The sequence below is a fragment of the Hemiscyllium ocellatum genome, chromosome 7 (assembly GCF_020745735.1).
Source record: "Hemiscyllium ocellatum isolate sHemOce1 chromosome 7, sHemOce1.pat.X.cur, whole genome shotgun sequence".
Lineage (NCBI taxonomy): Eukaryota > Metazoa > Chordata > Chondrichthyes > Orectolobiformes > Hemiscylliidae > Hemiscyllium > Hemiscyllium ocellatum.
The window spans coordinates 7,022,685-7,034,743 of NC_083407.1; the positions used below are offsets into that span (position 1 = coordinate 7,022,685).

At 44.5% G+C, this 12,059-nt stretch overlaps 1 protein-coding gene across 3 annotated transcripts in view; it reads right to left on the reverse strand.

Annotated features, from left to right (window-relative positions):
• LOC132817709 (gap junction gamma-1 protein-like) overlaps positions 1–12,059 on the reverse strand; it is a 62,943-nt gene that overhangs the window by 7,618 nt on the left and 43,266 nt on the right. For all 3 annotated transcript variants that reach the window (XM_060828236.1, XM_060828235.1, XM_060828234.1), the window contains one exon: positions 3,045–4,202. In XM_060828236.1, the coding sequence (XP_060684219.1) occupies positions 3,045–4,170 (1,126 nt within the window). In that variant the 5' untranslated portion in view covers positions 4,171–4,202. The remainder of the gene's footprint in view (positions 1–3,044; positions 4,203–12,059) is intronic.

Consider the following 12,059-nt stretch of genomic DNA (forward strand, 5'->3'; position numbering starts at 1 on the left):
CCTTCTCTTGGCAAGTCATGTTGCAGCTATATAAGACTTTAGTTTGACCACATTTGGAGTAATATGTGCAGTTCTGGTCACCACACCTTGGGAAGGATGGGGAGACCTTGGAGACAGTGCAGAAGAGGTTTACTGGCTTTTGCCTGAATTGGAATGTATTACTTTTAAGGAGAGGTTGGACAAACTTGGATTGTTTCACTAGAGCATCAGAGGCTGAGGGGGGGGGGCGACCTAATAGAAGTCTATAACATGATGAGAGGAGTGGATAGGGTGGATAGTCAGAATCTTTTTCCTGGAGTGAACGTGTCAAAACCTATGATGCATAGATTTAATGTGAGGGGGGTAAAGTTTGCATGTGAGGAGAGTTTTTTTTTAAAAGCACAGAGGGTGGTAAAGGGAGGTGGCAAAGCAGAAACGTTAGAAAAGTTTAGGAGGCATTTGGACAGCTGAATGAACAGGCAGTGAATAGAGGAATATGGAATATGTGCAGGTAGACTTTAAGAATGGCATAATGATGAGCTGAAGGACCTGTTCCTGAGCTCTGCTGTTCTGTGTTGTTTCTTTCAATGGAGACCTGATCGAAATACATCATCCATAATTAGAGAAGAAGCCCACCAACTCATTGAAGTAAAAGGGGCGACACAGTCAGTTAGTAGGTGATTGACAATTCACACTGAACTGAAATTCAGGTCTGACAAGTGAGAGGACCGCACTGACACTCAGCAAACACCAGGAGGCAGTATTTAATCTATTTTCACTGCTCATGTTTGCTAGGGCTATCAAAGAGCAGCTGTCTTACACAATCTTCTGACTCTGAAGGAAGTGCTCGAGTTTCCCTGAGCCTATAATATGGATGGCCACTCGCAATGCAATCCTTGAGACAGTGCTGTAGTGTCTGGCTATGGTCGTATTGTTATCTGCACGAGTTTGCTTTCTAACACACTGCAACTCAATGGCTCCAGAGAGAAAAAAAAATTATTGAAAGCAAAAATAGAAAACGCTGGAAAAACTTGGCAGGTCTGGCCGCATTTGTGGAGAGAAAACAGAGTTAACATTTTGGGCCGCAAGTCACTGAACCCGAAATGTTTTCTCTGCTTTATCTCCACAGATGCTGCTCGAGTCTTTTGAGCAATTTCTGTTTGTGTTTCTGATTTCCAGCATCCACAGTTCTTTCAGATTTTTGCAATTACATTGCAGGCAGTTCACAAAAGAATCACGAGATTAATTCCACAGATGAGGCAGCATCCGAGGAACAGGATAATCGACATTTCGGGCAAACGCCCTCCAGGGTCATTGAGGCAGAGTCATTGAAAGTTCCCGATTAACAAGGGAGTGAAGGGTTAGTGAGGGCAGGACAAGTCAAAAGGAAAATTGGAGTTGTAGTGGACAGCAAAGTGGGTTACCTCAGAATACAACAGGATCTTGACCAGATGGGCCAATGGGCTGAGAAGTGGCAGATGGAGTTTAATGTCGGTAAATGCGAGGTGCTGCATTTTGGGAAAACAAATCTCAGCAGGATTTATACAATTAATGGTAAGGTCCTAGGGAGTGTTGCTGAACAAAGTGACCTCGGAGTGCAGGTTCATAGTCACAGGTAGATAGGATAGTGAAGGTGGCATATATATATATTCCCTATAGTGTGGAAATAGGCCCTTTGACCAAACCAGTCCACAATGACCCTCCGAACAGCAACCCACCCAGACCCATTTCCCTCTGAATGATGCACCTAACACTATGGGCAATTCACCTAACCTGTAGGTCTTTGGACTGTGAGAGGAAACCCACGCAGACACATGGAGAATGGGCAAACTCCACACAGACAGTTGCCTAAGGTGGGAATTGAACCCAGGACCCTGGTGCTGTGAGGCAGCAGTGCTAACCATTGAGCCACTGTGCCACCCTGTATTGAGTACTGAGTACAGGAGTTGAGAGGTCATGTTGCGGCCGTACAGGACATTGGTTAGACCACAGTTGGAATATTGCGTGCAATTCTGGTCTCCTTCCTATCAGAAAGATGTTGTGAAACTTGCAAGGGTTCAGAAAGATTTACAAGGATGTTGCCAGGGTTGAAGGATTTGAGCTACAGGGAGAGACTGAACAGGTTGGGGCTATTTTCCCTGGAGTGTCAGAGGTAGGGTGACCTTCTAGAGGTTTATAAAATCATGAGGGGCATTGATAGGGGAAATAGACAAGGTATCTTCTCGGGGATGGGGGAATCCAGACCTAGAGGGCAGAGATTTAGGGTGGAGGAGAAAGATATAAAAGAGATCTAAAGGACAACTTTTTCACACATAGGATGCACGTGTATGGAATGAGCTGCCAGAGGAAGTGATGGAGGCCAGTAAGATTGCAACATTTAAAAGGCTTTTGGATGGGTATATGAATAGGAAGGGATTGGAGGGATATGGGCTAGGTGCTGGCAGGTGGGACGAGATTGGATTGAGATATCTGGTTGGCATGGATGAGTTGGACTGAAGGGTCTGTTTCCATGCTGTCCATCTCTATGACTCTATCTGATCACAATCAGATCAGATTTGACCACAGCAAATGGTGGAACAGGCAATGGAAAACCAAATGGCCTACGGCTGCCTCAAATTCCCACACGACACACACACACACACACACACGGCATCCCAAAACAATTTACAGCCAATGATGCACCTTTAAAATGTTTTCATATAGGAAATCTAATTTAAATAGAGTAAGACCACGTGAGCTTGGAACAACATATATTGCCAGGTAATACACTTCCAGCGATGCCATTAGCGGGATGACTATCAGGCCCTCGACTGTGAAGACAACACCCCATCTCTTCTTTAAGATGGAGCCACCAGATCTGTTATGATTACCTCAGAGAACTAACAGCACCAACTAATATCTTACCCAAGAGACAGTGCCTGAGCAGCACTCCCCAGCACTATATCGAGTTATCAGCCTAGATTTTGTGTCAAAGACCTTGATGGGATTTGAACCTCAGCTTCATGGTTCAAAATCTGAACATAGTTGTCCTCAATAAATAATCAGTAATTGACGATCTAGTTTACCTGCTTTGTCAGCACAGGCACCCTCCCTCTCCTGAGCAAAGTTCAGTCGGTTCTGCTCGACAGCTGTGCCGTTTGACTCAGGGCTGCCACTCCTCGGTTGGTGAGGGAGCTCTCCTGATGCCCGGTACGCCATGTTCAGTTGTTCCTGAGCGAGCTTTAGGTGTCGGTGAACCGCCTCAGACATTTCAAAGCTCCCCGGCCCCAGTCCACCAAGGTTGTCCCGGTATGGCACGTTCCCGTTGCCCAGCTTGGTCTTGTCCTTGCGAAGCACAGAGTGGTAGCCCGGAGGGGCATAGGGGGTGCCCTTGGAGGGGCGGGGGGAGCGGGAGGCCAGCCGCCTGCCCCTCAAGCCATCCCTGATGCCGCCAAGGCCAAGGTGGAAGAGCTCAGCAAAGTTGAGCACTAAGCAGAGACCACTGACCACATACATGACCAACAGGAAGATGGTTTTCTCTGTGGGACGTGACACAAAACAGTCAACGGTGTACGGACAAGGAATCGTACTGCACACAAAGCCAGGGAGCACCTCAAACCCATACAGAAAATATTGGCCAGCCAGGAAACCCATTTCAAACAGAGTTCTCATCAGGAGCTGGAAAACATACATCTTCATGAGCCCATCTTCCTTGATACGCCTCCTGCCATCATGAGGCTTCTTCTCAGGAGCTTTCTTGTCAGCCTCAGTCTCAGGTTCATGCTCAATCTCCTCGCAGACCATGGGGTCTTCCTCATCATCACCTTCTGCCTCCTCGTAATCCCGAGCAGCTCCCCGATGCACAATGGGCATCTTTCGCTTGGGTTTTGGCTGTTGGGCACCCTCCATCCTGGCTATCCGGTGTATGGCATAGCCAAGGTACATGATGGATGGCACTGAGATCATAATGATCTGGAAGACCCAGAACCGGACGTGGGAAAGGGGTGCAAAGGAATTGTAGCAAACATTCTCACAACCAGGTTGCTGAGTGTTACATGTGAACTTGCTTTGTTCATCATGGTAGATAGGTTCACCACCAACTGCCAACAAAACAATGCGGAAAACAATGAGGACCATCAGCCAGACTTTGCCAACAAACGTGGAGTGGTTCTGGATCTCCTCAAGGAGCCTCGTCAGGAAGGACCAACTCATCTTGGAAGAGTGAGGCCTTCAGCACAACGGCACTGGAAGAAAGCAACAGAAAAGAAGCATCAGGCCTCCTGAAATTGACTTCAAGACACAGAAACAGCATTTGACCCAGCTGGCCCCTCAAAGCTACTGTACTATTCAGTAAGATCATGTCTAATCAGAATATGGTGAAAGCTCTATCTTTCTATCTGCAACCCCCCCGAAAATATGAAGATCAAAAATCCATCTTTTAATACTTACAATAACCTGTCTGGTCTGAAAATTCCACAGATTAATGACCTTCAGAGACAACAAAATTCTTGTTGCCTTAAAGGGGGAGACCCGTTATTAAAGGGGTCCCCCACGAGAGGAAACACCCTCCCAGTGTCCACCCGACTGTTCTGAAGAAGGGTCACTGGACCCAAAACGTTAACTCTGTTTTATCTCCAAAGATGTTGCCAGGTTTGCTGTGTTTTTCCAGCAATTCCTGTTTTTATTTCGGATTTCCAGCAGCTGCAGTTTGTTTTGTTTCCCTCAGAATCAATGTTTTTTTCATTCATTCACAGATTTTGGGTGTTACTGGCTGCACAAACATTTATTACCCATCCCTAATTACCCAGAGAGCAGTTTAAGAGTCCAAAATCCCATGTAGACAGACCAGGTAATCAGTTTCCTTCCCTAAAAGACATTAGTGAACCAGATGGGACTTCTCAATAATCAATAATAGTCATTATTAGATTCTTAATTCCAGATTCTGTCTTATTGAATTCAAATTCTACCATCTGCTATGGCAGGATTTGTACCCAGGTCCGCAGAACATTACCTGGGTCTCTGGAATAATAGTCTAGTAATAATAACAAATGTTTCCATTTACCTTCTGAAAGATTTAAAAAAAGGAGCAGGAATACGCCATTTGGTCCTTCAAGCCTGCTTTACAATTCAACAAGACTGCCTAACTCAGTCCCCTGTTCCTGTTTTTCTCTCCATACCCTTTATAATCTCTTTACCACAAAGAACTACATCTTAAGTTCATCTTTAAATATACTACTTTTCTTTAGTGAATTCATGTCCTTGGACTTCCAGAGTCCTCTGTACCACCCAGTTCTGTAATAAAGCTGCATTTCTATTCGACCTGCCCATGTGGACAAGTTCACATTTACCCATACTGCTCTCCATCTGCCAAATTTTGGCCACTCGTCCAATCTGCCTGTACCATTCAGACCCTCGATAACTCACTCTCTGAGCCATTTTGTTGTCTTTGGCAAGTTAGGGAGGAGAACAAAGAGCAAAACAGCACAAGGACAGGCCCTTCGTCCCTCCAAGCCTGTGCTGACACATTTTGCCCACCATACTAACACTGTTTTCACTTACCGGATCCAGATCCCTCTATTCCCTTCCTATTCTGTTTCTTGAATGAGGAGTGTAATACCACTCCCTGTGGACACTGGTTAACAACTAGAATAAACCAGGTTTAAATTTGGTGTTGAGAGTTCCAAGGGTTGCACCGTTTTAAGTCTACCCTACAATGATATCATAGGTGTCATTGGCAAGTGCAGCCATTTTGCATTTGGCCTTTTCAAAGTCATCAAAAAAGGTCAGAAATAGTTGAGACCTCAGCACTCATCCCTACGGCACTCCACTTGTTAGACCGTGCCAATCTGAGAAAGATCCACGCATATTCTTGGCTTATTGTTAGCTACCAATTTAATAATCATACCAAAAATGATACTGCCACACGATTTGCTTTAATTTTACAGAGTAACCTTTGATGTGGTACTCTATCAAATGTCTTCTGGAAATCGAAGCACATCATATCGACAGGTTCTGCTTTATCCAATTTCCCTGGTTTTTCCTCAAAGAAATCAGTCAAACCCAATTTCCAATTCCAGTCCAGAGTCAGTTTAACTCTGCCTGATCCATTTACTAATTTTCCTTCTATAACCCTCTGCAGTGCATTCCACCAACTTTCTAATGTCAGATAGCAGTCTAGTGGGCATTTCCACTTTTCAGTCTTCCTCCCTCTTTTGAATAATGATGGTATGTTTGTTAATCTGATTCCAGAATCTAAGAAATTTTGGAAGATTATAACCAAAGCCTTTACGTTCCCTACAACCACTTCTTTCAAAATTCTAAACACACAGTCTGGGGACCTTTCGACTTCTATGTCTAATATTTTTCCTAGCACCTTTTCCTTGGTGCTGATAATTTTTTTTTAAGTTCCTCTTTTCCTTCACTTCTTTTCAAGTACCTTTGCGAATTCTTTTTTTTAAAGTTTCCACAGTGAAGACAGATGCCAAATCTCTGGTCAACACTTCTGCCATTTCTTTCTAATCAATGATCGGACTTGTATTCTAGAGGAGGAACACTTCTCAGAAGGTTAGGCTGAGAAGATGAGAGTAATCCAAAGAGGTTCTTTAAGTATATTAAAGGAGAAAGAATAATGAAAGAATAACATGGCTTGGAAAGGGTGGACGCTAGGAAATTGTTTCCATTAGGTGAGGAGACTAGGACCCATGGACACAGCCTTAGAATTAGAGAGGATAAATTCAGAACAGAAATGCAGAGACATTTCTTCAGCCAGAGAGTGGTGGGCCTGTGGAATTCATTGCCGCAGAGTGCAGTGGAGGCCGGGACGCCAAATGTCTTAAAGGCAGAATGCTGGTAAGTGGAGTTGAAATGCCCATCAGCCATAATCGAATGGCGGAGTGGACTCGATGGGCCGAATGGCCTTACTTCCACTCCTATGTCTTATGGTTTTATGGAGAGAGAAAGAGAGTGAGAGAGAGAATAGGACCTCTCAAGGACCATGGTGGGCATGTATGTGTGGAACCTCAATGAATATTTCTCCTCCATGTTTACCTTGGAGAAAGACAGGAAGACTTGAGAACTTGGGGACAGTCGATATCACAGTAGAGGTGGTGTTGGATGTATTAGAATGTATGAAGGTAAATCTCCTGGTCCTCACCAGATATATCCAAGAATACTGAAGGAGGCTAGAAAGGAAATTGTGAGGGACGCTGACTGATAATTTTGCATCGTCGTTAGCCACAGACGAGGTTCTGGAAGACTGGAGGGTAGCAAATGTTGTCCCCTTAGTCAAGAAGGGCTGCAAAGAAAAACCTGGGAATGAAACACCAGTAACCCTAACATCTGTGGTAGTCAAATTAGTTGGGAAGAATCTGAGAGATAAGATATATGTGCATTTGGAAAGTCAGGGTTTGATTAGGAGTAGTCAACATGGCTGTGTCATGAGAGATCTTGCCTCACAAATTCATTATAGAATTCTTTGATGAAGTGACCAGGAAGGTTTATGAGGGCAGGGTAGTAGATGCAGTCTATGTGGATTTCAGTAAGGCCTTTGATACGTTTCCACCATCTGGAAGGTTAGATCGCATGGAATCCAGGGGGAACTGGTAAATTGGATACATAATTGGCTTGATGGTAGGAAGCAGAGGGTAATAGTGGAAGGATGCTTGCCTGAGTGGAGGCCTGTGACTAGTGGAGTGTCTCAGGGGTCGGTGCTGGGTGTGTTACTACTTGTTATCAACAATAAATGATTTGGATGAGAATGTACAAGGCTTGATTAGTAAGTTTGCAGATGATACTAGAATAGGCGGTATCGTCGACAATGAGGAAGGTTATCAGAAATTGCAAAAGGATCTTGATCAACTGGGGAAGTGGGCCAAAAAATGGCAAATGCAGTTTAATATAGTCAAGTGTGAGGTTTTGCAATTTGGAAAGTCAAACCAAGGTAGGAGATTCATGGTGAATGATCGAGCCTTAAGGAGTGCAGGACAGACTTGTCCCTGTGAAAATGAGGGATAGAAATGGCAAGATTAGGGAACCATGGATGACAGGTGAAATTGTGAAACTAGCTAAGTGGATAAAGGAAGCATACATAAGGCTTTCATTAACAGGGGGATAGTGTTTAAGAGCCGCGATGGTTTGCTGCAGCTCTACAAGTCCCTGGTGAGGCCACGCTTGGAATATTGTGTCCAGTTCTGGTCACCCTACTATAGGAAAGATATAGAGGCTTTGGAGAGGGTGCAAAGAAGGTTTACCAGGATGCTGCCTGGACTGGAGGGCTTGCCTTGTGAAGAAAGGTTGAATAAGCTCAGATTCTTCTCTCTGGAGAGAAGGAGGAAGAGAGGAGACCTGTTCAAGCTGTACAAAATACAGAGAGGAACAGATGGAGTCAATAGCCAAACACATTTTCCCCAGCGAAGGATTGACTGGTACGAGAAGTCATAGTTTGAACATATTAGGAGGAAGGTATAAAGGAGGCGTCAGAGATAGCTTCTTTACACAGAGAGTTGTGAGGAATGCGTTACCAGCGGTGGTGGTGGAAGCAGAGTCATTAGGGATATTTAACCGACTGCTGGACATGCACATGGATAGCAGTGAGTTGAGGGGTTTGTAGGTTGTTACTATACTTTATGTTAGGACTAAAACTCGGCACAACATTGTGGGCCAAAGGGCCTGTTCTGTTCCATGTTCTATAAGGTCTAGGCGACTGAAGACAGATGAAACTTTGGAAGAATATCAGCTAAGTAGGACCACTTTGAAACAAGGAATTAAGAGGGCTAAAAGGGGTCATGAAATATCTTTAGCAAACAGGGTAAAGGAAAATCCCAAAGCCTTTTATTTATATATAAGGAGCAAGAGGGTCACTAGAGAAAGGGTTGGTCCATTCAAAAACAAAGGAGGAAAGTTATGCGTGGAGTCAGAAAAAATGGATGAGATTCTTAATGAGTACTTTGCATCAGTATTCACCGAGGAGAGGGACGTGACGGATGTTGAGGTTAGGGATAAATGTTTTGATTACTCTAGGTCAGGTCGGCATAAGGAGGGAGGAAATATTGAATATTCTAACAGGCATTAAGGTGGACAAGTCCCCAGGTCTGGAAGGGATCTATCCCAGGTTACTGAGGGAAGCAAGACAGGAAATAGCTGGGGCCTCAACAGGTATCTTTGCAGCATCCTTGAACATGGGTGAGGTCCCAGAGGACTGGTGTCCCCTTTGTTTAAGAGGAGTAGCAGGGATAATTCAGTATTTACAGACCTGTGAGCCTGACATCAGTGGTAGGGAAGCTGCTGGAGAAGATACTGAGGGATAGGATCTATTTACATTTGGAAGAAAATGGGTTTATCAGTAATAGGCAACATGGATCTGTTCAGGGAAGGTCATGTCCTACCAATTTAATAGAATTCTTTGAGGAAGTGACAACGTTGATTGATGAGAGAAGGGCTGTAGATGTCATGTACATGGACTTCACTAAGGGGTTTGATAAAGTTCCCCATGGTAGGCTGATGGAGAAAGTGAAAATTAGAGTGGTGCTGGAAAAGCTTTTGCCTGAAATGTCAATCTTCTTGCTCCTCAGATGCTGCCTGACCTGCTGTGCTTTTCCAGCACCACTCTAATCTTGATTCTAATCTCCAGCATCTGCAGTACCCACTTCTGCCTTGATGGGAAAGTGAAGTCAAATGGGGTCCAGGGTGTACTAGCCGGATGGATAGAGAACTGGCTGGGCAACAGGAAACAGAGAGTAGTCGTGGAAAGGAATTTCTCAAAATGGAGAACTGTGACGAGTGATGTCCCACAGGGATCCGTGCTGGGACCAATGTTGTTTATGATATACACAAATGATCTGGAGGAATGTATAGGTGGTCTGATTAGTTTGCAGATGACATTAAGATTGGTGAAGTAGCAGATAGTAAAGGGGACTGTCAGAGAATGCAGCAGAATATAGATAGACTGGAGAGTTGGGCAGAGAAATGGCAGATGGAGTTCAATCCGGGCAAACGCGAAGTGATGCATTTTGGAAGATCCAATTCAAAAGCAAACTATACGGAAAAGCCCTGGGGAAAATTGATGTACAGAGAGATGTGGGTGCTCAGGAAAATTGTTCCCTGAAGGTGGTAATGCAGGTTGATAGAGTGGTTAAGAAGGCATATGGCATGCTTTCCTTCGTTGGACAGGGTATTGAGTAGTAAAAAGTGAGGTCTGCAGATGCTGGAGATCAGAGCTGAAAATGTGTTGCTGGTTAAAGCACAGCAGGTTAGGCAGCATCCAAGGAACAGGAAATTCGACGTTTCGGGCCAGAGCCCTTCATCAGGAATGAGGAGAGGGTGTACAAGAGTTAGCAGGTCATGTTTGGTTCAGCCACATTTTAAGTACGGTGTATAGTTTTGATCGCCACATTACCAAAAGGATGTGGACGTTTTGGAGAGGGTGCAGAGGAGGTTCACCAGGATATTGCCTGGTTTCGAGGGTGCTAGCTATGAAGAGAGTTATGAGTAGATTAGGATTATTTTCATTAGGAGACGGAGGTCGAGAAGGGACCTGAATGAGGTCTATAAAATCATGAATGGTATAGCCAGGGTGGATAGCAAGAAGCTTTTTCCCCCCAGAGTGGGGGACTTAATTACTCAGGGTCATGAGTTCAAACTGAGGGGGGAAATGTTTCAGGGAGATATGTGTGAAAAGTTCTTTACACTGAGGGTGATGGGTGTCTGGATGCATTGCCAGCGGAGGTGGTATGGGTGGGCAAGACAGCGTCATTTAAGATGTATCTAGACAGATACATGAATGGGTAGGGAACAGAGGGATACAGATCCTCAGAAAATAGGCAGCAGGTTTAGATAGAGGATCTGGAGCGACGCAGGCTTGGAGGGCTGAAGGGCCTGGCCCTGTGCTGTAATTTTCTTTGTTCGTTGTTCTTTGAGTGTAGTGGAACAGAGAGAGTTTGGAGTTCAGTGCACGGTTCTCTGAAAGTGGAGTCCCAGGTAGATAGGGCAGTGAACAAATTGCCTTCATCAGTCAGGGCAAGGAGTATAGAAGTTGGGAAGTTATGTTGCAGTTGTACAGGACATTGGTAAGGCCGCACATGGAGTATTGTGTTCAATTTTGGTCACCTTGCTATAGGAAGGATGTTATTAAACTGGAAAGAGTGCAGAAGAAATTTATAAGGATATTGCCAGGACTCAACAGTCCAAGTTATAAGGAGAGGTTGGACAAGCTGGGACTTTTTTCTTTAGAGCGTAGGGAGACTGAGGGGGGATTTTATAAAAGTGCATAAGAGGCATGGATTGGGTGAATGCAGTCTTTCTTCCCATGGTTGGGGAATCAAGGATGAGAGGGCATTAGTTTAAGGTTAGAGGGGAGCGAACAAAAGGGAACCTGATGGGGCAACCTTTCTTAAACAGAGGGTGGTGCGCATATGGATTAAGCTGCCAATGGAAGTGGTTGAGGTCAGTACATTAACAACATTTAAAAGGCATTTGGACACATACATGGATAGGAAAGGATTAGAAGGAAATGGGCTAAATAGAGGGAAATGGGGTTAGTGATGATGATGATGATTTTGGTCGGCAAGACCAGTTTGGGCCAAAGAGCCTGTCGCCGTGCTGTAGGCCTCTATGACTCTAACACTTGCTTTGGCAACACAAAAATCACCACAACAAATTGGAAGGGGCAACACAAGGCCAAGCTGGTCACAGATGGTCAGGTTCACAATCTCAAGTTATGCCGAAAACCAGGAGTCACAGCTAAATAAAGAGACTACTGCAATGGGAGATGATGGTACAGTGTTAACTTGATTAAGCAGCAGCAATCCTGCTAGGACATGGTTTCAAAACCCACCATGACCATTGATGGAATTCAAACACCAATCATTAAAACAATCTGAAACTGAGACAACATGGTATTGATAACTGTGAAACTATCCCTGATTGTTATAAAGATCCTTTACATCATTGAGGGCTAACATGCAGGTGCAGTAATCCAATAAGAGGGCTATTGGAGTGTAAGCCTTCATCGCAAGAGGGTTTGATTGTAGACCACATTTGGAGAACTGTGTGCAGTTTTGGTCTCAGGAAAGATAGTATTGTCATATAGGAAAGATTTGATCTCT